The sequence below is a fragment of the Heterocephalus glaber genome, unplaced genomic scaffold, assembly GCF_053883595.1.
Source record: "Heterocephalus glaber isolate CG9 unplaced genomic scaffold, H.glaber_assembly_v1.0 deba00001481, whole genome shotgun sequence".
Lineage (NCBI taxonomy): Eukaryota > Metazoa > Chordata > Mammalia > Rodentia > Bathyergidae > Heterocephalus > Heterocephalus glaber.
In genome coordinates this window covers 51,002,672-51,030,463 of record NW_028258317.1, presented here as the reverse complement: position 1 = coordinate 51,030,463, position 27,792 = coordinate 51,002,672, and the positions used below count along the sequence as shown (strand labels likewise).

At 39.8% G+C, this 27,792-nt stretch overlaps 2 protein-coding genes and 1 long non-coding RNA gene across 16 annotated transcripts in view; all 3 read right to left on the bottom strand.

Moving 5' to 3' along the window:
* The window catches only part of LOC147825953 (uncharacterized), a 44,271-nt gene extending 38,858 nt beyond the window's left edge, over nt 1-5,413 (bottom strand). Inside the window, exons 1-2 of the long non-coding RNA XR_015440112.1 lie at nt 4,898-5,413; nt 1,405-1,501 (exon numbers count right to left, since the gene is read on the bottom strand). This is a non-coding gene — a long non-coding RNA (uncharacterized LOC147825953). The remainder of the gene's footprint in view (nt 1-1,404; nt 1,502-4,897) is intronic.
* Nucleotides 5,414-7,831: 2,418 nt separating this feature from the next.
* Foxd4 (forkhead box D4) lies at nt 7,832-12,008 on the bottom strand. The gene is given in 2 exon segments (XM_087184078.1): nt 7,832-8,285; nt 8,287-12,008. Coding segments are annotated over 2 exon segments (1,188 nt in total). The 5' UTR covers nt 9,115-12,008; the 3' UTR covers nt 7,832-7,925.
* A 1,502-nt stretch (nt 12,009-13,510) lies between these two features.
* Zng1a (Zn regulated GTPase metalloprotein activator 1A) overlaps nt 13,511-27,792 on the bottom strand; it is a 58,634-nt gene continuing 44,352 nt past the window's right edge. For 10 of the 14 annotated variants that reach the window (XM_087184075.1, XM_087184076.1, XM_004838195.4 and 7 more), the window contains 5 exons: nt 27,056-27,107; nt 19,345-19,413; nt 19,176-19,241; nt 17,178-17,307; nt 13,511-16,802 (listed from right to left, as the gene is read on the bottom strand). In XM_087184075.1, coding sequence (XP_087040201.1) covers nt 16,696-16,802; nt 17,178-17,307; nt 19,176-19,241; nt 19,345-19,413; nt 27,056-27,107 — 424 coding nt within the window. In that variant the 3' untranslated portion in view covers nt 13,511-16,695. Of the gene's footprint in view, nt 16,803-17,177; nt 17,308-19,175; nt 19,242-19,344; nt 19,414-23,663; nt 23,717-27,055; nt 27,108-27,792 lie in introns of those variants that run through there. The other 4 variants (XM_087184068.1, XM_087184071.1, XM_087184077.1 and 1 more) reach the window with 2 other exon arrangements.

Below are 27,792 nucleotides of genomic sequence, written 5' to 3'. Positions count from 1 at the left end.
ATTTATAGAGCATCTATATTGTATTATTTACCGTAAGCCATCTAGAGATGATTTAAAGTATATAGGAGAGTATGTTTAGGTTATGTACAAATGTCAGGCCTTTTTATATAAGGGACTTGGGCATCTTGCAGATTTAGATACTCATGGGCATCCTGGAGCAACTCCTCCATGGAGATATGGACACTGGAGGCTGGGGTATATAAGTTATATGTGTGTGTATAAAACATATACACGTATGTATTACATATATTATATATATAATTGTATACATATAATGGAGTTTTGTTTTTGTTTTTTTTAATCTCCTGAGGAAATAGGAAGTGAAAAACATTTCTCCACTGGGTATTGGGCTGCAACAGGCTCAGGGGACTAAATGAACACAGAGGACAAAAGCAGAAAGTGTCCATGCTACAGCTGGGCAGGGCCTCCTCAGTGGCAATGCAAGGTACAGCCTACTAAGCAGCCAGGAATGCTGTGCACAGGCTCCAGCTAGCTGGAGAAATGTTTTTCACTTCCTATTTCCTCAGGAGATTAAAAAAAAACAAAAACAAAACTCCATTATATGTATACAATTATATATATAATATATGTAATACATACGTGTATATGTTTTATACACACACATATAACTTATATACCCCAGCCTCCAGTGTCCATATCTCCATGGATTTAGCATGGAAAGTCCCAAATCCCAGCACACCTCTCAAGCACAGACATATCAGTAAGATAAATCACTCTAGAAGAGGTAAGGAGAGAGCAAAGTTCTTGCTTGACTGATTTTTTTTCCTTGTGCGGTTCTGGGGAACAAATCCAGGGCCTCACACTTGCTAGGTTAGCTCTGTATTACCAAGCTATGTTGCTATCCTTACTTACTTTATCATGGGCTTTAGCACTGATGCCTCTACATCTGGGAAGTGGTAATATCTCTTGATGCTTCTGTGGGTTTTTTAGAAGCACCCCCTCAATTGCCAGCAAAGTCTTGCCTGCAGCTTACTGAGCAGGCAAATGAATTTCTACTCCAGCTGGTCACTTGCCACTCCGTCCACAGCCCTGAGGTATCTGGTGAGCCTTCTGCTGAGGTCCCCTTGCCTCTCCAGGACCTTTCTTGGTCAGGGCACAAATGGAACCACATCACTGACTTGCTTAGGCTTACTTATGAGAAGTACTCATATTCTTGCACAAATCCAGTGCCTCAATAGATAAGCCACCAGCGAAGCCTCACAGTTAAAACATCTGGACTCTCAAGTCCTCTCTCTCTTACCTGCTAATTCCTCCTCAACCTTTAGGACTCTGCTTAAGTGGCTCTTTCCACGGAGTCCCTGCCTCTCCCTGTCCCTTTCTACATGCTCTTGCTACACCGTGGGTTTACCTAGCATAGCATTTATCACATGACTTTACAGTTACCTGCTTCATGTCTGTGTCCAAGGCCAGACTCCAAGCCCCAAAGCAAAGGATGCATCTGTCTTGTTCACCATTGTATTCCCCGTTCTCGGCACAGTACCTAACACAGAGTAATTGCTCAGTCAACATTTTCTGGATAAATAAATGGAAAATAAATCAAGACATCAAGTAAAAATTAAACTGGACAGAAAGGAAACAGGTTTTCATAAGAGGAAGTTACATCTTTCATTCTACATGTTCCTCTTTCAGATTTAGAGGTTGTAGTTATTTCACATCATTCTACTGGTCTTTAGTGGTAGGCAAGTACATGCCTCTGTGTAAGCAGAAGATCTCTCCCATAAGTCATGTTGGTCCCTGGAAGTGATGTACATATGGTTTGTCCCTCATATCAGAGGCTGAATTAAACTAACCTACCATTGGCAACCTTCTGAATGGAACAGCATGCCCTGTACTCTGGCCATGGGTGGCAGGAAATAAAGAATGCCCACCATGTGAAGATGACCAGGAAACACAGAGAGGGAGGTCAGGCAGGACTCCACCACCATCTAGGTGCACATCATCCTTATTACCATGAGTAACTCATAGCTGACATTTATAGAGCCCTTGGTGTATACCAGTTACTAACTAAGCACTTCACATACATGATTTCAGGTAATCCCCACAATTAGCCCACAAGGTAAAATCTATAATTACTACCATTGTATAGTTGAGGAAGTTGAGACTTGGAGAGTTTAAGTGTCTTGCTCCAGGTCACAGAGCTAGTAAGCAACAGAATCACCATGTATACCACACAGATTCTATACAAAGAATCTCAACTTCTCACCATCTATCCTCAGAAAATGGATTAGTCCCCAAGGAAGCATAATTTAAGTTTTATTTCAATAAACAAAAGCTATTTATTTACAGTAGGCATTTACATAGTTTTAGTAAAAATTAAATATCTGTTCCAGGATTAATGCTTCAAAGCTATTGAATGTCAAATGTGTTACATATATCAAAGTATATTTGCATATATTATATACAGATATGATATATGATATAACATTGTCATGACATTAAGTGCTGAATGTAGTAAATCCAAAAATATAAGAAAATAAAAAATACTCAACAACACTACATATAACATCAGCTACTTACCAAAAAAGTATTAAATGGTTAAAGACTATGACATATTAATATCAGCTTTATAACATACAAATGCAGCCTTTCTTAAAATCTATTTGTTCTAATGTGGATAACACTTTCTTTTTTGGTATCAGGGATTGAATGGATAACACTTTTTAAACAATATTGTTAATGTGAATAATATTTATATCCATCTAAATGCATATCGTATAAATCCATCTATCTATATATATCATTCATTTACATGCTTACTAATATTAAAATTTTTAATTTGCCTGTGTACTTTTAACAATGTGTCAGGAACTGTTTGAAATATAAAAATGAAGACAATTTCACTTCTACTTTCCCAAAGATTCCAGATAAGTACACATAGAAACCTGGGCAAATAACTGCATAATGAGACAGTTGAAATCACAGAAGCCTCATGTACAATAGAAGAATGGAAATTTTATTTAGTATTCATACTCATTAAAGTAATACGGAGCCAAAAAAGCTAGCTACCTTCATTTTATTAAACTTATTTCTTATTGTCAAGTCAATGTTTTGTTCAGTCTGATTTCTTTCATATGCTAGTCTCATTAATTTAGAATTACCTTAAATTATTTTTTTCATAAGCAGAAAATTGGGACTTTACCCTATCCCTGACCCTCACTGAAAAGTATGACATTTTAGCTTTTACATTCTAAAACACGAAACAATATAAAACATAAAATTTTGAAAGATAAAATCCCCTTGATTCTTCAGCTAAAAATTTAAAGCGATAAAGAGCTTTCTTCTCATCAAAATAAAACTAAATTAAATTTTTGGGTGAAATATTTGATTGGCAATTTTATATGCCTATGAATATACCAAAAATGAAAATCTATTTTTGAAAGTTTTAAGAAAATATTATATTTACATTTAAGGAAATTTCACATAAGCTTTCCTAGACCTACACTTGCCCTACTACCGATAATGGAACAGTATAAATAAGAAGCCATACCTTAAGCCTTACCAGTGGTCAGAAAATATAGAATGCCAAATTCTTCAGGACAAACCATATAGTTTCTTCAACAAAATGCAGGAAAAAAGAAGAAAGAAAAGAAAAGTCTCCTCAAAAGGACTACGACCATATCAACCCTAAATGTGATGAACGGACCCTCAAGAGCATGCTAGTTCAAACTACCCAACTTTGAACCAAAACAGCTGGGAGACAGCTGAAGACATTTAAATATTACCAGGATAAAGTGATGCTATCAATGAATTATTTAGGAGTGATAAGGGAATGTGGCTACAATGATGGCATTCTCATCTATTAGATTTTCAAAAATATTTATGAACTACATGATAGAATATCTTGGATTTGATTTAAAATAATCTAGTGGGGAGAGGACTGTCAGATGGTAAAGATGAAATAAGGTTGGCCCAGCAAAGGGATTAATTACGCTCTAATATATCATAATATATGATATAATTATCACAGGGGTTAATTATTCAAATCTCTCAACCTATGCATTTGAAGTTTTTATTTTTTAAAAAAATGAGTTTTAAAAGTGAAAGAAAAATAACATTTGAAACATAGTACAATTTATTCTTATACAAAAGATGCTCTGGATAATACAATAATAGTCACCTTAATTTTAGAAACTATGAACCATAATATAGCTTTAAATACAGTTACCGTTATACATAACAAAATCATAGTATCTGGAAAAAAGAAAATCTCGCATTGCTCCTTCAGCCTAGATTTAGGAATAGACTGCTTCACTAAATCATAACTGCCCCCAAATATTCTTAATTACTGATTTCAATAAACATATCCTGTATTTTAAGAACAAATAAGACAGTGAAGTTTATATCCAGGTAAACCTTTACTATGTCAAGGTAGATGGCAACAGGGAACTGAGATTGAACTGAATTTCATAATGTATTCTCGAATCCCTTTCCTTTTCCTATCTCTCTTTTCTTTGGGGGGGGGGAATTTCAATATTATCAGCTATCACCCATATAAGTTCTTTGCAGCTAGTAGTGAATATGGAGTTGATGAATTTTAAACCCCATTTAAATAATGTCAGCGCTGATAGGAAAACACAGCTACCAAGACTGAACTCTAGAAATCACAAGATGGTAACTTTCGCAACTAGAGCAAGACTACTATTTCGATTGTAATCTGATTTAACGTGGAAAGAAATTTCTAAACATCTTCCCCAAATGTGGGGTGGGGGATAGATACGAACTATGAGTCTCCCCCACTTCCAACAAAATGTGATCAGGGACAGGTGTGGAATTTTAGAGGACACCATGTGCCTGATCGCGCGGACAGCTTTGTTCTTACTCTCATTTGATTCCATTTATTTTTTTCCTACATTGAGTGTTCCTCTAGATTGTCTACCTTCTGCAGAGGTGAAGGGTTCCCAAATCGTGTGAGCAGGTACTATTCCTCTTGGGTACCATACAGAGCCTGGTATACAGAGTCACCGCGGGATACGTCTGGCCCCGGACGCTCCTTTGCCTCCTCCGCTCCCACCTGCACTCCGCTTCCGGCTGGGACCTGGAGCGCGCAGCGGCTCCGTCCCGCAGCCCCGCGCGTCAGGATCCGGGAGAGGAGGGCGGCGCCGGCCACCTTGGAGTGGAGCAGGGCCGCCGGGGACAGACGAGGAAGAATCCGGGCTTCTGCCGGCGCCGGGTTGAAGGGCACCTGAGGCACGAGGAGAAACAGAACACAAATCCGCGGGAAGAAATCACGTACGGAACCCTCCTCGGGTTTCTCCCCGGCTGTCCTCTGTCGAGCCTAATTCCGCATGGGTTGGGGCGTGACTCGGTGGGGGCCTGACTGTGACCTTCCCACGGCACCGCGGTGGCGTTTTCCTAGGGAGATGCAAGAGTCAATCTCTCTGCAGTACAAACACCTTCTGTACACATTGGGGGACCCTATAGTGTCTCCATCATTGAGTGTTTGGAATTAAAGGGCAATCCAGTGCCTGGCAGGCAAAGAGCTAGGCGATAATGATTAGCCACGATTAATAATTAGCGTCGTCAGCCGGACGTGGTGGCTCACGCCTTTAATCCCAGCACTCGGGAGGCTGAGGCAGGAGGATCCCCCGAGCGCGAGGCCACCCTGCGCCACAAAGCGAAACCCTGTCTCCAAAGAACCCAAGCAATATAACAAATACAATAAATACCATTATTATCATTATTATCATTATTATTATGATTAGCGTTGTTAATCACTTGCGGCCGGACCGAGGGTGAGGTCTCTTTCCCGGGTTCGCTCCCACTGCCCTGCCTCAGCTTCTGCTCCACCCAGCCCCTCGACCTCCGCTCGGCTCTTGGGCTGAACCCCGCGGGCAGCTCTGAGCACACCCAGCCGGCCTGTCCTCGCCGGAGACCCTCGAGCGAACACGACGTGGTTTTCAGGAGCCGAGGGGCAGCCGGACGCCCCACACAGGGCCTCTGGAACGGACTTCGAGCGCCGCGGGGCGAGGTGAGGCCGGGCGCCTGCGCGGGCCCCACCCGAGGGCTTCGGGACCAGGGGACTTGAGAACAGAGCTTACTTTTCGCTACCACTGAATCGATAGTTGTCTTGAAAATCATCATTCGATGTGGTCTCCTTAGGGGACAATCCGGAGCTTGGGGTTAGACCCAGTTCGGGCGCTAATTCTCAGTCACCCCGGTTCCGGGCTGTGCAGGTCAGGCTTCGGCAAGGGAAGGAAGAATTCAAGACCCCAAGTGAGCCCCAACGGGTTTGTCCTGAGTTCAGCTACCAGGCGTAGCCGGCTCGGGGAGGATGTTTGTTAACTGTATACACGAACGGAGGTGGGCCTGAGAACGTTCACTCAAAGGGAATTGGAACCAAGGACAGGTGGAGAACTTGAAACAGGACCCTTCTCTATTCTTGATTTCTTTTCAGACTCTCAGACTGTCCTAGACCTGCCCGATTTCGGGGGGGGGGGGGGCTGTATTTAGAACACTTGGTGCTGTGCAGACGGAGGCACCGTGTGCAAGAGGGAGAGGGGAGTCGTAAGCTCACAGCGCCCCCCCCCCCCCGTTACCAGGAGTGAGGCCGAGCCACGAGCCACTGGGCCACTGGGGAGAGCGCGGAGCTGGGCGGGTGCGGATCGCTGTAGGCGGCCCGAGGTGAGGTGTCCAGGTGACGCAACGAGCTGAGAGGAAAAGCGGCGGTGAAAAAGGTCTGTAAAAATGAGTCTCCGTGTCCTCCCTCCCCGCTGAAGTGAGAAATTCACAGCTAAGGGTGGAGAGTAGATGAGGAGGAACGACATTTAGAGTGGCTTCTGAAAATTCTGTCGTACACACACACACACACACACACACACACACACACACACACATTTTCCCTGAATACTCTGAAAAAAATAATGCCTGCTCATGTCCCAAATTGATCTCAAATAAACATTAGCTTATCCAGGAAAATGTCTTTGAACATGGAAAATAAATGAGGAATAGATTCCCAGTTCTTCCGAATTTTTTTCTTCCAGAGATTTTCCCAACCCCCTGTCTCCCTCTCGTCCTCTAGCAGGGCCTCCACCCCAGGCTCTTGGTCTCCCACTGAGCTACACCCTCGGCCCTGAAAGCTCTCATTTTAAAAGTCAACTTTTCAACCTCAAATAGTAGGAAGTTTGAAAAGCCGCATTGAAAACAAGTTGTTCTGATATCTATAATGAAATATGATCAAAAAACAATTGTTTAATTTGAGGATTGAAAGAAAGTTTTAAAAGAAACTCCGTTTAGAAAGTAGGGCACACAATAAAAAAATAAACGACAGTGTATTTGCATTTTATTTACTCTACATAGGCATTTGGCATCTCTCCCATGGGATACGGCACGGCACGTCAGACACACAGGTAAGAAATAAACTTTCCGAAATTAAAATTCTACTTATATTACATATCTATTTCAGGAAGACATGGAAACTTGAGCATTTTTGCGCTTAACTTTGGAATACTTGCAGTTCCTAAGGAGTGAAAAAAGGGAAACATGCTTTGCATTGGAGATTGTGTTTTCCTTGTTTTTCTTCGAATACCACACCGGAGTACCGACTCACATTTCCTCTAGAAATGTGCAAATCGGAAAAGCTGCGGAAGCCACAACGGAAGCGGGAAAAGAAAAGGTGACGGCCCAGGTCTTTACTCGTCCGGGTTTACGAGAACAGAATACAACTGTTCTCTGTAGCTGTTTTGTACCGAACAGAAACGGGTGGCTGCTCTGTGCGGGCCTAGTGGGTAGGCGCTGCGGGGCGGGGCGGGAAGTCCCCTTCCACCGGGCTCCAGGTGCGCAGGGCGGAGTCGGCCCGCTGGCAGGTGTGGGTGTGGGTGCTACTCAAAAGGCTGTCGAGGTCGCCTCTCCGCCCGAAGGGGTGACCAACGCTGTCAGCCTAGAGCCTTCAGCCTCCGATGGGCACCTCAGCAGGGCCGCCACCGCGGACAAGTGGCGACCCAGCAGCGTGCTTTTGCCGGGTGCGCAGCCACTGGCACAGTGCTGCTGCTGCTGCTGTTCCTGCAAAATCGTCCGGGCGGCGGCGGCGGACACGTGCAGCAAGGGGGCAGCGGCCTGGGGATGCAGCAAGCACGACGGGCGCTGGAGCAGGTGGCAGTAGCCCCACGGCGTCTGAGGCAGACTCTGCGCCGCCCTTGTGCTGGCGCCTTGCATGATACTCTCGATGCTGAAGGAGGTGCACCCACCTCCGCGCCGCGTCGCCGAGCCGGAGCCCTCCGCCCAAGGCTGGGAGCCCTGCGAGGGCTGCAGGGCCAGGCGGGTGCCGGGGGTCCCCAGGTCCGTGCCTTCAGCTTTCCTGGCCCCCTCGGGGTAGGCGGGAGCGGAGAGCAGCAGGTAGCGAAGGGGGTGCGGGTGCACCAGAGCGCAAGAGCGGCTCCCGGGCCTGGGCTGCGGCGGGCCGGAGGGTCCCAGCTCGAGGCCCGGGTGGGGGCACTGTAGGGTGGCGGGAGCCGCGGGCAGGGGGAAGGGGTGGTGCAGGTGGCCTCCGGGGGCCGGTTGGTGGCGCTTGAAGCGCTTTCTGCGCCGGAGGAAGCTGCCATTGTCGAACATGTCCTGGGAGGCGGGGTCCAGGCTCCAGTAGTTGCCCTTGCCCGGGTGGCCCGGCTCGCGGGGGATCTTGACGAAGCAGTCGTTGAGCGAGAGGTTGTGGCGGATGCTGTTCTGCCAGGCGGGGAACTTGCGGCGGTAGTAGGGAAAGCGGCCGCTGATGAAGGCGCAGATGCCGCTGAGCGTGAGGCGCTTGTGCGGGCTTTGCAGGATGGCCATGGTGATGAGCGCGATGTACGAGTAGGGGGGCTTCGGCGGCTGCGGGGGGTCTCCAGAGGCCGCCACAGACCTCGTCGGTGCCTTGAACTCGCGGCCAAACTCCGCGGAGTCGCTTGGGCCGCCGCCCTCGGTGCGCGTCCCCGGCGGCCCCGGCCCACGCTGCTGCTCTAGGCACTTCTGGCTCCTTTCCGACTCCTCGTCTTCCTCCCCCGGCTGCTCGTCTTCATCTTCCTCCTCTCCCAGGACGTCGATCTCGCCATCTTCTCCATCGGAGCTTTGGAGGCTGGGCTGCGGCGCGGAGCGCAGGCGTTCAGGTCTCGGGAGGCTCATGAAGAGCAGGTGCCGGGGACCGGGCGGGCGCCGCTCCTCACCTGCGGCGCGCACTGTGCGCCCCGCGGTTTCCGAGAAGCCGCAGCGCTAGTGTTTTGATTTGGTTTCTCCTGTTTCCCAAACCGCCCGGCAAGGATTCGCTTTGCCTTTTATTGAAGCTGCTTGGAGACACTGTTGCTGGACTCCCCCCTTTATACCCTTCTAGCCCTACCTCAGAGCGGGTCGCTTCCTCCTGACGCGGTCCAATGGTGAGGGTCCGCCGGCAAACACCCCACAGGGCAAGGGCGCGCGGCCCCCTCCTCCTCACACCCGCCGGGTGCCACCGAGGAAGACTCTCCGCTCTAGGGGTTTAACCAGCCAACTGGCCCCAGCTTTGCCTGGACTGTTACTGTGCTTTTAAAAGGGAGCAAATAGAACAAGAAAGGAAAATAGGATTCCCAACCATGGCTACCTTGGCTTTTAGACTTCTCCCCTGAGGACAGAATTCCGTGGCAGGGAGTGGGGGCCCTGAAATATATCGGCGTTTGAAAAAGAACATGTGGGAATAAATGGGTATTTTCGTGTTCCATACATGGTTAATCGCCCATTTTCATTGGTGGATTCTGTCCTTATACAGAATGTGGCATGAATTATTTTTAATGTTCTCACTTTATGCCACGGGCCAGAAGGAATGTCTCATTGTCCTTACTGCCCTCCACACAAATGCCCCCAGTGCTCTCCCTGACTCAGGTTTTCAGAAAAGGCTGACGTGCCCTAGCACTAAATTGTGGGAGTTCAGGGTGACGTGAAGGCAGGAGGGCCAAGGAGGTTTCCCCTACCCCCTTAACAGGGGTGATGCTCCAACTTCTCTCAACATTCTGCCGCGGTAAGGAATACACTTACACCATACCATACACCATACACTTTGCACACACAGGGGTATGTGGTTAGAATGGGTTCCAAAAAACAATATACTTCCACTACAGTGATCACTGGTATTCTCCCTCTTAATGGTCACGGCCAACTAAATTGGTTTCATCACACAAATCTTGTTTTCACAAACTGGCCCAAAGACTGTGCCTAAGTGTACATTTGAGGACTTGCCCTCCTTTTTTTCTCTCTTCAATCAAGATCATTTCAGAAACTTGAAACACTTTTAGTATAATAAATATAAACCCTGAAAGTTCAATTAAGAAATCCTGGGTTGCAGTGTCACTGTCACTCATTAGCTGTATCACTGGCTTGAACTTTATAGTTCTGTATAGGAGCAGGATGATGGCAGCTCTGTTCATTCACCTTAAATCCTTGGAAGTAACAGGATTTCCTTATTGGCTTCATTTGAGTTAGTTCAAAGTCTTTAGTGACACCACTGAAGTAGAACACAACGTTATATAAATAGGGATCTTATGGTAAAATACTAGGCTGTGGTACATATTTACAATTTGAAATCCACCTACTTGGGAAAAATTTTGAGGTGGTATCCAATAAAATGTAGCATAAAAGAATGTCATTGTTATACCATTGCTTGTCACCTAGTAAATCTTCCATTAATGTTTGTAAAGTGACCGTGAATTTTCAGTGAGACATCAGAAGCCATCCATAAGTGCAAAATCTATCAAGAAGTAGCTTCACACCTTTAGAATTAAAAATAGTTTTAAATAGCTAGTGGCTCCAGGATAAAATTTAGAGAAAAACTTCCCTTGAAAGCCTTTTTTGTTCATGTTTATCCTCCCTCTAAGGCTCTCTAGTTATATGCTGTTTGAAGAGGAAGAAACACAAAGTTTGAGCCTAACAGATTTGTGTTTGGATCCCAAATTTACCAAGGACTATTTGTGTGCTCTTATAAAGCAAGCTTCAGGAGGGCTGGGACAGGTGTCTCATTCAACCTGATACTCCCTGGCACCTCCCCTTAACCCCCTGCAGAAGAAGCAGTTCCTTCTATCAGCAAAGAAATCCGATTACCTTGGAAAGGAAGTATTGTTAGTTTTCCTAAAATCAACTTCTGTGGTGATTTGGGTTATTTACAAGTGAAAGGATGTAAAGACTGTGACCCAAAATGGAACAAAAACCAACACTGAAGGTTGTATGTCAAAGGGGTTCCAGGAAAAAACTAAGCCCTATGGTCATAGCTGGGACACTTTGAACAACAAAATAGTGTTGGATTGTAATCCAAAATGTAAATGCGTCCACAAAAACAAATGAGTAAATTAATAAAGGGGGGATTTTTTGCAGAATCCCAAATATATTATGTAATTGCTGTGCCCTCAAGGACCTGTTAATCAGTGTGGGCTGCACAGTGCTCTTCCTTCTAAAGAGGACATTACTGGGAGGGGGGATTTCCACTGGAGAAACCTGCCAACTTCAGCCAGGTAATCAAGGCCAACATCAATAATCACAAATCAAGTTTGTGACAGGTGCCTTTATTGACTGGATGAAAATGATACTCTGGTCCTCCTCCAGTCTTAGTCTAATAAAGAGAAAAACACGAAACAAATTCCAATAGAAGAGCATCCCGGGTAACTGTCATTTCTCCAAACGATCACCAAAGATCATCAAAACAAAAAACTTGTCAGAGTCATGAGGAATCTAAGGAGACATGAATATTAAATATAAAGTGCTATCTTAGATGGGATTCTCAGAGAATAATAGGTAAAAACTAAGCATAGGACACAAACTGGACTTAGTAAGAATGTATCAGTACCGGTTCAGATTGCAATATGCCACATCATTGAGAGATGTTAATAGTGGGGGGGTATTAATGAGGAAACTTATCTGCTCAACTTTTCTATAAATCTAGAACTTTCTTTTAAAATTAAAACACAAGGGGGGAATCTAAGAATTTCTAAGAGGAAATTCAAGATAGCTGAGTGGAAAAACAAAATGTGATATATCCATACAGAATACTATTCAGCAATAAGCATGGAGTATTGATACATATACCATCATTTTTTTGGTTGTTAGAAAATATATATATATATATATATATATATATATATATATATATATTTTTTTTTTTTGTACCGGGAATCGAACTTGGGTCCTTGTGCTTGAGCAGCAGGCGGCAGAACCACACTGAGCTAAGTCCCCGGCAAGCATGGAGTACTGATACATACTACAATATGGATGAACCTTGAAGACATGGTAAGTGAGGAGTGTTAGGATCTGAATTTTTAAAAAATGTCTCTCGAAAGGCTGGGTTCAGAAATGAGACATTTGGAAGGTGATCAGATCATAGGGTTGCTAACTTCAACAGTGGATGAATCCTGAGATGAGTTCATGGCTGAATCTGGTTAGGAGGTGGGGCCTGGTTACAGTAAGTAGGTCAATGCAGGCGGAACCTGGAAGGGTATATCCTTATTCCTAGCCTCTTCCCCTCTGGCTCTCTCATTCTGCTTCCTGGTTGCCATGAGATGAGAGCTTTCCTCTGCCATGCTCTTCCACCGTGATGTTTCTGCCTTGGAGCCAGCTAGCCATGAACTGGAACCTCTGAAACTATAAGCCAAAATACACCTTTCCTCTTTTAAGCTATGCATATTCCAGCAACAGAAAGCTGGCTAACAAAGTCTAAATAGACAAGTCTACAGAGAAAATGATTTGTGGAGGCTGAGGTAAGGGGAAATGGATACAGGGGTTTTTGTAGGGTGGTGAAAATGTTCTGGAATTAGATACTGATAGTTATCTATTTGTGAAATAATTTAAAAAATGAATTGTATTACTTTACATGTGTCAATTTTATGGTTTATCAATTATATCTAAATATGGGTTGTCATTCCAAATATATCAAATATTAAAATGAGGAGCTGTAGCAATGAAAACTTAGTTGAATGCTTTGGAAAAACTAATGGCACATCACTTGAAACGGGGGAAAAGTAAAGAACTCTTATTGTCCTAAACCATCAATTCCATAGTGTTGCTTTAAGAACAAGTCTTACCTAGCGCCTGCCTTGCAAGCACAAGGTCCCGAGTTCGATCCCCGGAACCAAGAAAAAGTCTTACCACGTAGCTCCTGAAACAATTAACATGGGGCCTAGTACATACTGGACACTCAATAGTATTAACTTTTTTCCTAAGATTGAATAGTTTTGCTGTTCCAGAACTAATATGCTAGTCTGAAATCAAACCTTTCTAACTTAAACTTCATGATGATAATGTCTGTTTTCTCTCCACTTCACCCTAAAAATTAAGACAATTTGACATAGGCTCAGAGAGATACAGTAATTTATCCTGTACCCCACAGTAAACTATAGTTTCAGATGAAACATGCCTAAACCTTGATCATCATGATCACCATGATACCCTGCAAGTCTGCAACAAACCGAATGGCTCTCATCCTCATCACATTGCAAAAATAAAACCTCTTCCAGACAGCTACAGGTTTGAAAGTGCCCTGGAGATACAGGTAAAACTCTGGCTCTGATCATTTGAAATATTTTATTTTGGTAAAAATAAGAACAGGACAATATACACCCTTCAAGGAACAAAAACAATGTAAAGTACAGTATAAAATAAAAAATAAAACTGAGATATCAGTCATTCAGAGTGACAAAAGTTAAAATGTGCTGGGTTTTGGAAATGGATGCTTTCATACACTGCTGAATAAAGGTAAAAGGTATATCATTTGGAAGGGCAATGAATCTCTCTTAAAATTTTACATGTGCATTCCTACAAGCTGGTGATCAATTCTAGAGAAACATTCATATCTAGAGGCATGACGATTGCAGCACCATTCACAATTTCAATTATAGAAACTGGTTTATCTGCCACACCACACCCAAATCACTGCCAGGCTTTAAACCCCCTAAGTCACTCCCCCACTGTATTAAGAATAATCCAAATGTTTACTCTGTCCTACAAGAAATGACAAAATTGGTCTCAATTTACAACTCCAGTTTCATCTCATGCTCTCACTTTCTAACCTCCTGCCACCCTTGCCTTCATCCCCACTGGTACCCACTTCAGGGGCTTCTATAGGACTTAGTTCCTCTATGGAGAACCTCTGTTCCTGCTCTGTATGAACGACTTTGAGGGGAGGGTGTTACTGAGACAGGGTCTCACTATGTAGCTCAGGCTGGCCTCAAACATGCAATCCTTCTGCCTCAGCCTCCTCAGTGCCAGGATGAATGACTCCTTTTGATTCAGTTTTCAAATGCCACCTTTGCTCAGGTGCCTGGCATGAGCACTCAGAGCCTAAAGTCATCTTTATTTATCAGCCTGCTTAAGGCTTGCTATTTTCTCACATATGTCCCTTCACCAGACTGAGCAATGTGATAACCTGTCTTTTATCTGTGTGCTAGTTCTACCCTTGCATTAATACTTATGTAAATTCCTAGTTCCCTATAAACTTTTTAAAAAAATGACTGCCTTCTATACTATATTCTGAAGTTCTGTGCAGCAGTTAAGATGGACTTATATCAGTCATAGAAATATCTAAGACTAACAGTTTTTAAAAGCAAACTATTATATAAAGAATGTTTCATTTAAAACACACACATAGAAATAAAGCCATAAAGATACCTATGACAAGTGTCTATGTTTCCTGAAAAAGCATCCTATAGTATGGCTATGATCCTTGGAAAATAATTCACTTTGTGAAACACAATGTACATGTAAATGAAAAGAACTGTCTGAAGGGACAAAAGACTGACTTAATCCTAAGTGATGGATGATGCAAGGGAATCAGGGAAGACCAATTTCAGCTGTAATATTTGCATTTTTTGAGACAAAAATGTGTCGATGCAATAGATATGTAATAAAAACACTTAAAGATTAATTTGATACATTTTAAAGGAAAAATATTCATGAGTCTTACAAATGCAGATTTTCAAGAGTACAGATTACTTTTTTGTTTTTTCCAGTACAGGGGACTGAACTCGGGACCTTGCACTAGGCGAGGCAGGCGGTGGAACCACAGCTAAATCCCCAGCCCAAGATTACTATTATTTCCAACATTTCTTCCAAAACAGGGAAACTAATTATAAGCCCCTTTTTGTGGTTTGGAAGAGATAGATCTAGACACTTAATATCTGTCAAAAGATGTTACTGTCATTGTGACCACATTAATTATAAATCTGAATTAGGAAGAAAAAAATATGTAAGTTCTACTTACATACAAGCCAGAAGCTGTTTTGAGTACATTATAAACCTATTTTATCCTTGAATGGTTGATATTTTATTATCCACTTTATAAATAAGGAAACCAATCTCAGATTAAAAACTTAGCCAGCTAAAAAGCAACAACGCTAGAATTAAAGCCCAAATCCATCTTGAAAAATCAGTGGATTTTCTATTGAGCAATTCACTGTCACAAAATAAGCATAATTTCTCAAACATAAGCTAAGGCAATGGGTTCAAGAGGCAATAATTAGGTGCGTACAGAGAAGCTAGATTTTAAAAGCACAGAAAGATCAGAATGATTCAAAGAAGGCAACTGCAATAACCAATTTGCCTTCTGCTTCCAACCAGGACAACCACACAAAACAGATAAATCTCTATTACTTAAAATTCTGGGGAAAAAATTCCGAAAGCCATTTTGATAGCACCTCCCTCAGGCCCTTTCAGACAGGATCTTGCTAATAAATTGCCTAGGCTAGACTCAAACTTGTAAACCTCTTGCTTCAGCCTCCTGAGTAGCTGGGATTGCAGGTGTCCACTACCATGCCAGGACTTGATAGGCTTCTACAATATTTAACAATGATTAGTTTGGGAAAGCTCTTCATAAATTCCATTTGTACTTTTCTCTATCTAACAATCTGGGTACTGTATAATTATGCTGTCATGGCCTTTAGGAATAGAACAAAACTGATTCACTGAATACTTAGCAATGATTTATGTAAAGATCATTATATCAAATGTTATAGTTACAAATGGCTTATACTTCCTCACTTTTTGGTGTTTTTTTTGGTACTGGGGATCAAACTCAGGACCGTGTGCTTGTGAGGCAGGCAGCAGAATCACTGAGCTAAATCCCCAGCCCACCCTATCACATTTTTACCTTATACTGGAAACTAAAGAAGTTCACAATAACCAAGATAAATTCAATTATCAGTAAAAATTATTTAAAAGTAAAAGTTCTAGAATAAGAATCTAAATGTATTACAAAATAAATGGCTGAAGTTTCATCATACTATCAGTAATGCTTGGTATTGAGTATTTAAAAAAAAGATAATTTTATTTGACTCAATTGTTTTCCACTTTCTAAGTCTCTAAGGACAAGACAGTCTTATTTCATTTAATAAAAAGTGGTAGTATTTGCTTTAAAAAATTTTTTTTGTTAATAACATCACATCTTTGCAATCAGCTGAAGTTCTAAAGCAAAATGAAAATGTTGAAGTTTAGCATCATTATTATAAATAAAACTTCAAAACAAATTCTGAAAGTTTTGTGGAACACTTGTCTCCCAAAGAATAAAATAAAAACTTCAGATTGTTATATTTTATGAATGTCAAATGTTTTATAATACTAAGTTTTATGTATTGTATAAAATAAATACCATCTTTAAATACACGGGAATTCATAACAGAAATCATGAAAGAATATTGGTTGAAATATACCCAGTAGGAAACTCATTTTTATTATCCAATCCTTTGATAAATGCCTCCCATGTTATAGACAAATTTGATCTTCTTTGAAATGTGCTGTCTGCTGCTTTTCTGTTTCTGTTACAGTAGCTATAAATAGTTGTTTGAGGATGTCCTTATCTAAATTCCTCCCTGCAAGCAAAACAAAACATGGTGATTATATTATGGTTATTAAAATGACATAATTCACGTATCAATTCCAGATTTTTAAATGCTTGGTGATCTTCAGAAATTTACAAAACAGTAAACTGTAACAGTGACTGAGTGATGGCCCCTCTAACTTTCTAAAGTTTCAAAACCAAACTGGTATTTAGTATAATCACTTTTCTAGAATTGTGTTGAGTAAAAGGCATAACAAGTTCATATGATGGTTATCACATGATTAAGACAAATACATTAACCATAAGCTTAGTTACAAAAGAAGATCTGATTAACACTGCTTAAGTGTGTTATACCCCTTTCAAGTCTTTTTTTTTCTTTTGAGAAATTTTACCCTTTGTCACTCACCAATAAGGACCAATCGACTTGTTCTCTCAGTGTCATCTTTCCAGCTCACTGGAGTCTCTTCCAGGTCATAGAGTTCATGGACACCTTGGACAATCATTTGTTGTGGTTTGTCTCTGATTGACACCAGTCCCTGCTCAAAGAAAAATGATCAGCCTCAACACAAATTTAAAAGCAGAAATAACTCATAAATGTAGACTACATTTTTCTATTTTTCAAAATACAAACTCCTAAAGCTGTGAAAATTATTTAATTCTAATTATTTGTGCACTGAAAAATAGTTTTTAAACCTCTAGTTTAAAAAAAGTTCTGTGTACACTGATTCTTTAAAGAATCCCCTTATCTGATAAAAAAAAAACTAATACATATGTTCTTGCACTGTTATCACAACAAAAACTGAAACAACAAAATATGTTATGTACAATAACCTGCTGACTATCCACTCAAGAATTTGATACTTGCACAGAATTAGTGGGAAAATTTGAGAAGTTAAAGGATTCTGGCAAATAATCAGTTTTGAAATGGGTTGTAACAAATGGTCTAGACAATAGTAAAAAACTATTATATTCTGTATAAAAGTTCAAAAATTAGACATTTCCAATACAAAAATTTTTGCCATATTTGTGTATTTTGAGTGTGTTTCCTTCCTGGTTTTGTTATTCTATGTCCAGTTTCATGTTCTGCTTTTTAAGTTTGAACTTTTATAATAAGAAACTCCTTGGAAAAAATTTTATGGAAATATCAATTCTGTGTTAAGTTATATAAAAATTATGAAGCATTCACTGTCACTAGAGTTACATATTAAACATGATGATGACTTTAATATTTTGTAACAGGAAAATAAAGGAAGGGAAGGCTATGAAGATAAACTGTTTTGCACCAAAATCCCTCAGTGTTTTGATAGGAGAAAGGCTAAAGGAAAAATCAAAGAGGATAATTATTAAGAAATGATCATACAAGTGCAAAATCTAGACTGAGATGGTACAAAGACAAGCCACTGAATTCTGCACAGGTCTTGATGGCAGCATTAGTGTAAATGCCCAAACCGCTGCTTTTCTAGGAAACCTAACCCCACATTCAATACCAGGAGATAAAAGCAGTCACAGAAGAAATGCTCGGACAGTTAGAATCATGGAATGTTGGTGATGCTACTGTCAAAACAGCAGCAGGATCTGGCTTAGTTCCTTTGTATGACAGTGATAAGCAAGTAGATGGGATTCACCTATGTTGTTCTGCAGTGCTAATGATAGGCAGAGCCAGCATAGTAAGTGAAGCAATCCAAATCTAAACAGTTTGTCCATAGTCTCAATCTGTTATCCTAGTAACCCCAGGATGTCAGTATACACTTGGAGAGAGAATGTAGTTATTAACAGCAATAACAACTTTATGCACATTTGGGAAATGACAAGAGCAGATACTCAAATGACTGCTGATTGAAGGATACACTTAGAACCACTGCTTTCTGGGGAAAAAAGGACTTTCATAACACATACCCAAATGTCAAGTAATATTAATGGGATTCCAAACACAGAACAAGAATTCTTCTAGTCCTCTGTAAATTTTTTCAGTATAAGACAGAATGTTCAGTGTCTGCTAAAAGCCTGAGTTTCAGCAGCAGCAGGATTTTTCACATTATTTCTTAGGGAAATTAAGTTTTCTCTAAGTGACCGATCTGTGTTCCAAGAGGAGGAGAACTTTGATGAGGCAAGTTCATTAACCAGGTAATGCTTAGAACACCTGGGGATGAGAGCAGGGACTAACACTTTCAAAACCCAGGGACTGTTTTAGCTAAAATACTAAATGAAGCTGTGCAAATAAATCATGCTTTTTGCAATAATTTTAAAGCCCCTTTTTAGTAATGGAAATGACAGAAAAGAAAGTAGACAAAGGTTATTTGTGCTAAAACCAGTACTTCTGTCTAAAAAACCAAATACAGTTTATATATAACTGCCAAAAGAAGGACTTGCCCAGAAGCCTACAAAGGTAAACTCCAAACTGCACCTTTAGCCGTGTGACCTCCATGCAGTGACCGTCCTTGTTTCTCACATTCTTTTCCCACAGGAGATTCTGTATCAAGTGACATATTTTAATAGGATCAGCCATTGCTAACAGCAACAACTATGCAACAAAACAGTTGATAAATTATTCATCAGTTAAAAATTGCATTCACCTGAATAAATACATTTAGACTTTCTTCCTTTACATTTCCTGGTACTTCAAATGTGATTGTAACAATAGTCTGTAAATCAACAGAGATAATAATCTTTTATAGCAATATCAACATATTTTTAAAAAATATAACCAGTTTTAAATTGAAAATTAAGAAACATATTAAATCTTATACCATATCTAACAATATATATTAATTCTATCCCTTCTACTTTTCTCCTTATATGTGCTGATTTGTGGAATTAGTGACTCTATTTTCTATATTCTGTAGAATCCATCAACAGTTTGGTATTTACACAAAAACATCTCCTGAAAGGGAACTCATTATTTAATTCCCCTCTTCCGGGATTCTAGCAACAAAAAGGAGTGTACCATACTGGCAGCACTGAGCCAGTGTTCTCACTTCATATTCTCATCCACTCTTCACAACAATCCTGGGGAGTAAACACAGCTATTCCCATTTTATAAATTGGGAGAAACGAGGCTCTGAAAAACAAACTATGCAGAGACAAGAGTGCGACTTAAAAGTAAAAGTATGGCCTGGTGCAGTAGTGTACACCTGCAACCCAGCTACTTAGGATGGTGAGGCAGGAGGATTGCAAGTTCGAGGCTAGCCTAAGGAACTCAGTGAGATCATATCTCAGATATTACAATAAAAAGGCCTGTAGATGTAGCTCAGTGGCAGAACACCTGCCTACCATGCCTGAAGCCCTGGGTACTGAAGAAAGAAAATTCTACTTTATCTGAAAAATAAATAAAATATTCTTTTTATCTCTAACTGAACAAGCATGCACCAAGTGGAAAAGAGTTCTGAACAATGACAATGATAGCATATCACCTTTGACTTAGGATGCTGACAACATCATTACAGAATATAGACTTTTTATTTTTCATCCTGATCGTGATAAATTTCTGTCTACTCTAAAAATCTAGAAGCTTAAGATAATCCTCTAATAGGTCTCATAATTAGATTTTAAACCTCCCCTTACCAATATAACCTAAAAATGTCAAATTTAGTGATGAAAATACACAAAGACTAGGCCTAACATAAAACACAAATTCCACCTTACATAAGACACTCACCATGCTCAAAATGGCTTCAAATAGGCATTAAGGTACAGTTTTGAAAAACTTCCTAAAATTGTTTATCTAGCCCTGCATTTTTATACACCATTAGAAAATCATATAGGATTACAGGAGAAAATACGAAAAGACCAGCACTGCTTTTAAATGCAAACTTAAGAGAATAGCTAAAAGTATTAAAGATCAATTTAGGCACAAATATATTGCTACTCAGTCTCCACTGTTACTAATATTAAGAAAAGTAGAAAATACTTCTTTCATGCTCAGATGTGAGAAATACAAGTCAACTTTTAAAAAGCTTCAAGCTGGACTTTAAAATATGAGACAATTAAAAGTACTTCTAATAGTTCCCCTATGTCCACAGGGTATATGTTCTGAGACCCTCAGTGTATGCCTGAAACTGGAGGTAATAATGAACCCAAGTGTAATGCTTTTTTCATCTTAACTGAGCACTTATTATGTACTATGGCCATAACTTTTGCAGCTTGAGGCACAGCAGCAAAATTAGCATGGAATTTATCTTCTTCACAATTTCAGAGTCTAAAGATTTAGTCTTAACACAGACCTTAGCAGCTGCAATATATATTTTCTTTCCTTATTAAATCAAGAACTTCTCTGCCTTTTAACTTAAAGCAAGCACCTTACAGCTTGTCTTTGGCATATACAAACAAATTATCAACATCACTATACTTGTGCTTTGGGGCCTAGATAAAGTAAGAGTCACCTGCCCACAGCTCTGCAATACTGAGAGGCTTGCTGAGGGACTAACAGGCAAGAAGTGCATGCAGTGTGGACATAGTGGACAATGGGAGCACTCACATCCCAAAGACGGAGTGGGATGGCGAGAAAGTTTTACCATTTTATTCAGAATGTCATGAAAATTAAAATTCTGAATACTTTATTCCTGGAATTTTCCATTTAATATTTTTGGACTACAGTTGACCACAAGTAACTGAAACTGGAAAGCAAAACCAGGGGTAGAAGGGCCGGGGATTTAGCTCAGTGGTTCCATCGCCTGCCTTGCAAGCGCAAGGTCCCGAGTTTGATCCCCAGTACCAAAAAAAAAAAAACCACAAAACAAACCCAGGGGTGGAAAACTACTGTATTCTGTTATTATAACCAAGAGGTAGAAACAACCTAAATGTCATCAATGAATGAATAAAGATGTGGGATATATAATACATATATGTGTGAATATGTTTTGGCCTTACAATAGAAAATTCTATCATATGTAGTAATATGAAGTGTTATGCTAAATGAAATAAGCTAGTAAGAAAAGGTCAAAATTTTGTATAACTGCACTTATATCAGTATCTACAATGGTCAAACTCATAGAAATTAGGGGAAAAAATGGTGGTTACCAGGTGGCAGAGGAAGACAGAAATGGGTAGGTGCTACTCAATGAGCACAGTTTTAGTCATCCATAATGCAAAACTTCTACTGATCTACTGTATAACCGTGTAGATACAGGTAACAATGCTGCATTGTACACTTAAAATATGTTAAGAGTAGATCTCAGATTAAATGCTTTTTACCACAATAAAAAGTACTAATTTTTAATTCTTAACAAACATACCCTGCTTTTAAATTATTGATGTTATAGTTTAGAATATGCATTTAAATTGATAACTTTCATTAAAGAAATCACTATAAATACCTAAAATTTCATATCAAAATATATAGCAAGAATATATTGCAAAAAGTTGCAAGTAAAACACAATTTGTCAGTTTCAAAAGATAGCAATTCAGTCTTCAAAAAACTCTTAAATATATTTTATTCATATCTTAGTCCCTCCCCACCCCACTACTGGTGACTGAGCCCAGGGCCAGTGTGCTGAGCAACTGCCCTACCACTGATCTAGGCCCCAGCCCATAACTTAGCTCTTTAATACTGACTGTGTCAACATAGGGTTCAATATACTCTTTGCTTCATTATTAGCCTAAAGATTTTTATGATTTTTTTTTCTTTTGCAGATTAGATGACTTAATATTTCTAAGAGATATAACTGATTTCAGTATGAGACCAAAAAAAAGTTAAAATTAGGATGGTGCGTAACTGGACTCAAAAAAGGCACTCTGACTTTGGAACTATGGTTTTCTACACCAATAAACTCATTTCATATTAGAAACACTATAAGGAAATGCCTCTAAAATAAAATTTTAAAACTAACTCAGGTGTGATTTGGTTTTTATTTTTTTTAACCTATGTTATTTCTCACTTTTCTACTCTTTTACAAATAGTTCCTAATATGCAATAACTTCTACATGTCTTCATCTGGAAAACGATTCAAGCCCACTACTATGTTTAAACTAAACATCTATATCTGCATAATCCAGTCCTGTAGTTGTTACTTTACTCTTCGCTGTTGTTACTTTACTCTTCGCTGGGACAAAACACCTGACATTCACAACTTAAAGGAGGAAAGTTTTATTTTGGTTCAGTTTCAGTCAATATTCAGCAGGCTTAACACGCAAATGGATGGTGGAGGAGCCTAGGTATAGGAAAGCAGCTCATATCATGGCAACTGGGGAGCAGAAAGAGAAGCGAAGAGCCAGGAAGGGAGATACACCCTTCCAGATCACCTGTCCTAGTGACCTGCCTCTTCTGACTATTCCACCTCCTAACAGCAAGTCAGCTATAATGCCCCATCACTCAATCACCTTACAAAAGTCCACCTATAAATATATGAGGCCTCTCGGCAACATTCTTGATCTACACCATAACAAGTCCTCTTACCTTGATATTTTGCTACTAGGTACAATGCTGAATATGTAGCATTTTCATCCAAGTCACTTTATCTTCCAGATGTATCTATTTCTAGGTTTCTCTAGTCGATCTAGGCTTGTTTCCTATCATTCCTTCCTCTTCTTACTGAGCCATACTCAAGTTGCTCAGGCATGTCTAGCTGTGAAACAGCTCCTGTTTTACCCCACTTCCCATCTCTGTGTAACCATAGTGAAGGCCACCATCACATGCTATTGTTATCTTCCTGCTTGCTCTCTTTTTTTTTTTTGGTACTGGGGATCGAACTCAGGTCCTTGTGCTTGCGAAGCAGGCAGCAAAACCACTGAGCTAAATCCCTGGTCCCTCTGCTTGCTCTCTTGATTCCAAAGTCCAATGCCACTTATATCAGCAGCACAGAACAGTCTAAGTTCTCTTTGCTTCAAAAATTAAAACCAATATCACAGACCAGGATTCCAGTACCAACCAACCACCATGACTTTTGCACCACAGACCTGCTCTCCTTTTCACTTTCAAACATCTGGAGTAGACTTTCCCTTACTTCTCTCTGTCAAAACAAAACAAACAAAACAAAAGCCCTACTAGTTCATGATTTCTTTTTGGTATATAAGTCAGAATAGAAGTTACTCCTCCTTTGACTAAGAAGCAGCACAAGGAAATTCTCTACAATTTTGGAAATCTTTTATTATCTTTATTTGAGAGTTATAAGGATATGTATTTATATATGCACACACACAGATATGTATATGTAAACATATGTAAAGATACATAGACTTGTACACTAAAAACTATGTTATATTAAAAAATACTATCTCTTATGACACCTCTGATGGGGCTCAGGACACTCTAACCCAAAATATGACGGCATTTGGGCAAACAGCAGAAGCAGGAAAATCACTCTCAGCTTCTCCCCTAAAGCAGGTTATCAAGCCTAGGAAAGGCTTTCTGACCTCCTAATGAAGCAGGTCATAGGACTTTCATGTGAGATGCCCTCCTAATACCCAGGGCAAAGGAGCATCCTTATCCTGAAGACAAAGGGTCACAGACAGGACTCTACCAAGCAGGCCTTGCTAAGTTCCCATCCATTTGCTATCTCGAGATCATAATCTTTTCCTTATTGTACTTCTCCCTGACTCTCCATCTTTCATCAAAAATAACACATAGGTTTACTCATTTCTTCAGGCCTTCATTATGAAGACTTCTATGTCACAAAAACTTATTACATAAAACTGTATGCTTTTCTCTTATTAATCTGTTCTGCTATAAGGATCTGAGCCATGAGCTTATTGATGGGCAAGGAAGAGATATATTTCATCCCCTATACCTCAGATCCACTAAACTAAACAAGACTATTTATGTCTTTGAATCTCATAGCTCTTAGTCTATAATACTGTATTTTGCTCTATACGTATACACCCAAAACAGGAAAGAGTATTAGAATCTCCTGTAGAGCTTTAGCAAAAAGACACGCCTTATTTACTGGTGCAGTGACATAATATCTACAATTTTCTTCAACACTCCAGCAGAGACGGTAAGTACATACAGATTCATAATGCTATTCTAGTTTTATGACTGAAATTTGTGATTTAAAAATATATACTTTTTTTTTTTTGGTACCCGGGACTGAACTCTGGTCCTTGCACTTGCGCAGCAGGTGGCAAAACAACTGAGCTAAATCCCCAGCCCTACGTGTATTTTTTAAACCCCAGCAAAGAAATGTTGGGAAGACAGATGAAATAAAATGGGCAAAATGCTGACACCATTTACATATACACAAGAAATGCATTTAACTACTATTCATTTATAAAAGATATACATTTGTATATCTTTCAACATTTCTATAGGGTTAAAATACACATTAAAATGCACATGTCCAAGAGATTTAAGGGGCAGGAACTATTGAGTATCCAAAAAAAAAGTCCACAAATGATTCTTAATTATATCTCCATTTCAGAATCATAGCTTTTCATTCTTTTAACAAGTAATTCACTGAACACTTACCAAATACCAAGTCTGTGCTAAGCAATGAACTTTATATTTAAAGAATCTATACACTAATGCAATGAAAAAGCATTTTAACCCAAACTACAAGGCATTATAAATACCATAATGGGGTACATTCACGATATAGGATCAACAAATATGGTGAACGTTTAGAATGTTTATTATTGTAAAAAACACATCAAATTAATCCCTATCAAAATATTCTCCCTCACTTTGAACACACTTATTCCACTGTTCTTGCCACTTTCTGAAGCACTTCTGGAAGTCTTTTTTTCATGACTATCTTTAGCTATGGCTGCCTCAATGTCCCAAAATGATTCAAAACATTTACGTTTCATGGTCATTTTGACTTTGGGGAAGAGCAAGAAGTTGCACAATGTTAGATCCAGTAAATAAGATGAATGAGGCCATACCATAATATTTTTATATGACAGAAATTGCCATAAACATTATCAACGAGGGATGATCGAAGAATATGGTGAATGTTTAAATTTTTAAAATTTATTACAGTGAACGTCACATTACCATGGATATCCCTCAAAATACTCCCCCTTGCTTCAAACACACTTATCCTTTCACTCTTGGCAATGTGTCTTTTACTTCATCAAGTTTTTAAAAATTTAAACATTCACTATATTTTCAACTACCTCTTGTATTATGGATATATATACTGGCCATTAGAAGATTCTTGTGAGTACTCCATTTTCTTCATTTATTTCTTCATTTTTGAACCCTTATGACTTCTAAGTATGATCTTCTTCACCCAGAAACTCAATAACAATGTGGTTCCATGGCCAGGGACTTAGCTCAGTGGTTCCACTGCCGGCCCCGCAAGCTCAGGGTCCCGAGTTTGATCCCCGGTACCAAAAAAAAAAGAATGTGATTCCAGTTCATCTTTATGACTGCTATCGAGAATCATAAAGTTATTTTTTTCCTAAAAATTTACTGCCAGAGACTTGTATTTCTCTCATTCACTTATTTTAAAGACAAACGAATATTCTATAAAGTTGTTTCTCAGAGAAAGGTACCACAAACTTGATGATATAGCTTCCTTATAAATATGAGCTAGAATGGAGACAAATGAACCAGCGGGTGCTATCATCTTGGTCCTACTACAGATGGCAATGACTCAAGAACTCCATGATCACTGCTAGAGGGAAGATGGAACACAAGGTACACTGCTCACTCCCACACCTCCCTCTCATTGTGTTTTAAATTTAACAAAGACGTTATCCTAAAGCTCTACCATCTATGACCTGCTTGACCGAAACATGGGTGAAAATAATAGTTTGTTTCTAGCATCTTAAATTCCTACTTCAGGGATTAGAATTTTAAAGCAAGAAAAACATCCTACAGAGTTTCAAATTTATAGTGCTACCTGAAGGTCAAACTCCATCAATTTTTATTTAAATAAGCCATACTTATATCAGACATTTCCTTAATCAGTTACTTCAATATAGTTAAAAAATAGACTGTATATAGAATCCTCAGGCTGCTTTCAAGTAGAAATTCCCATCACAAGGACTGATCAGAATATGTTGAGTAATCTGCAGGAGAAACGGGAAGCACAATTTCCTAAGATTCTAAACACTTTAGAAATGTGTAGTTTGGGCCGGGGATTTAGCTCAGTGGTTTCACTGCCTGCTGTGCAAGCGCAAGGACCCAAGTTTGATTCCCGGTACCAAAAAAAAAGAGAAACATGTAGTTTGATGAGTTCCTATTACGTGTTAAGAACTTGGGTTAGATGATTTCAAAGCATTCAACATGCTGAATACACAGTTCAAAAATGCCATTTTAGAAAGAGATCTAATAAAACAGTCCTAAACATAGCCAACTTAGTGAAAGACACACTTTAAAGACATTGTTTAAGATGGTCTTTTACCTGATCAAGGTGAGGTTGTGCTGTTGGCACATACTGAAGTTTCTCCTGAAAACTAAAAACAACCAATTAAGTTCAGTGAAGAATCCAGTGTATTTAATCTTACACATTACAGAGATACAAAACTAAACAAGGAAGAGATTTTCCATAACTGAATCTATTCCATACTTCTAATTTTCCATATTCTAGTAGAGAAGTATTCTAATAGGGAATATTTATATGTTCTAAAAGAGAAAAACTTTCGACAGACTAAGCTTTTTTTTTTTGGTAGCGAGGATTGAACTCAGGACCTTGCACTTGCAAGGCAGGTGGTGGCACCACTGAGCTAAATCCCCGGCTCGAAAGATTAAGCTTTTAAAAATTTTCTTTAAAATGCACACATATTCACACATATAAATATATGCACAATAAAAAGAAAAGCTAATTTTTTAGCAACACTCTTTTGGCTAAGTATCAGTATATTTCTTTACAATTCAAATAGGTCCAATACAGGCTTATAAAAATATACATAATCATTTTAGTGCTGCTCAAAGTTTCTCAATTTTCACTATGCTTCCTAATATAAAAATAATGCTGGGAGGGGCGGGGATTTAGCTTAGTGGTTCTGCCGCCCGCCCGCCAGGCACAAGGACCCGAGTTCAATCCCCAGTACCAAAAAAAATAATAATAATGCTGGGAGCTAAAAGAGTTAAAAGAATACATTTTTCTTTATTAAGTTTCCCCCTTTCTTAAAAAATAAA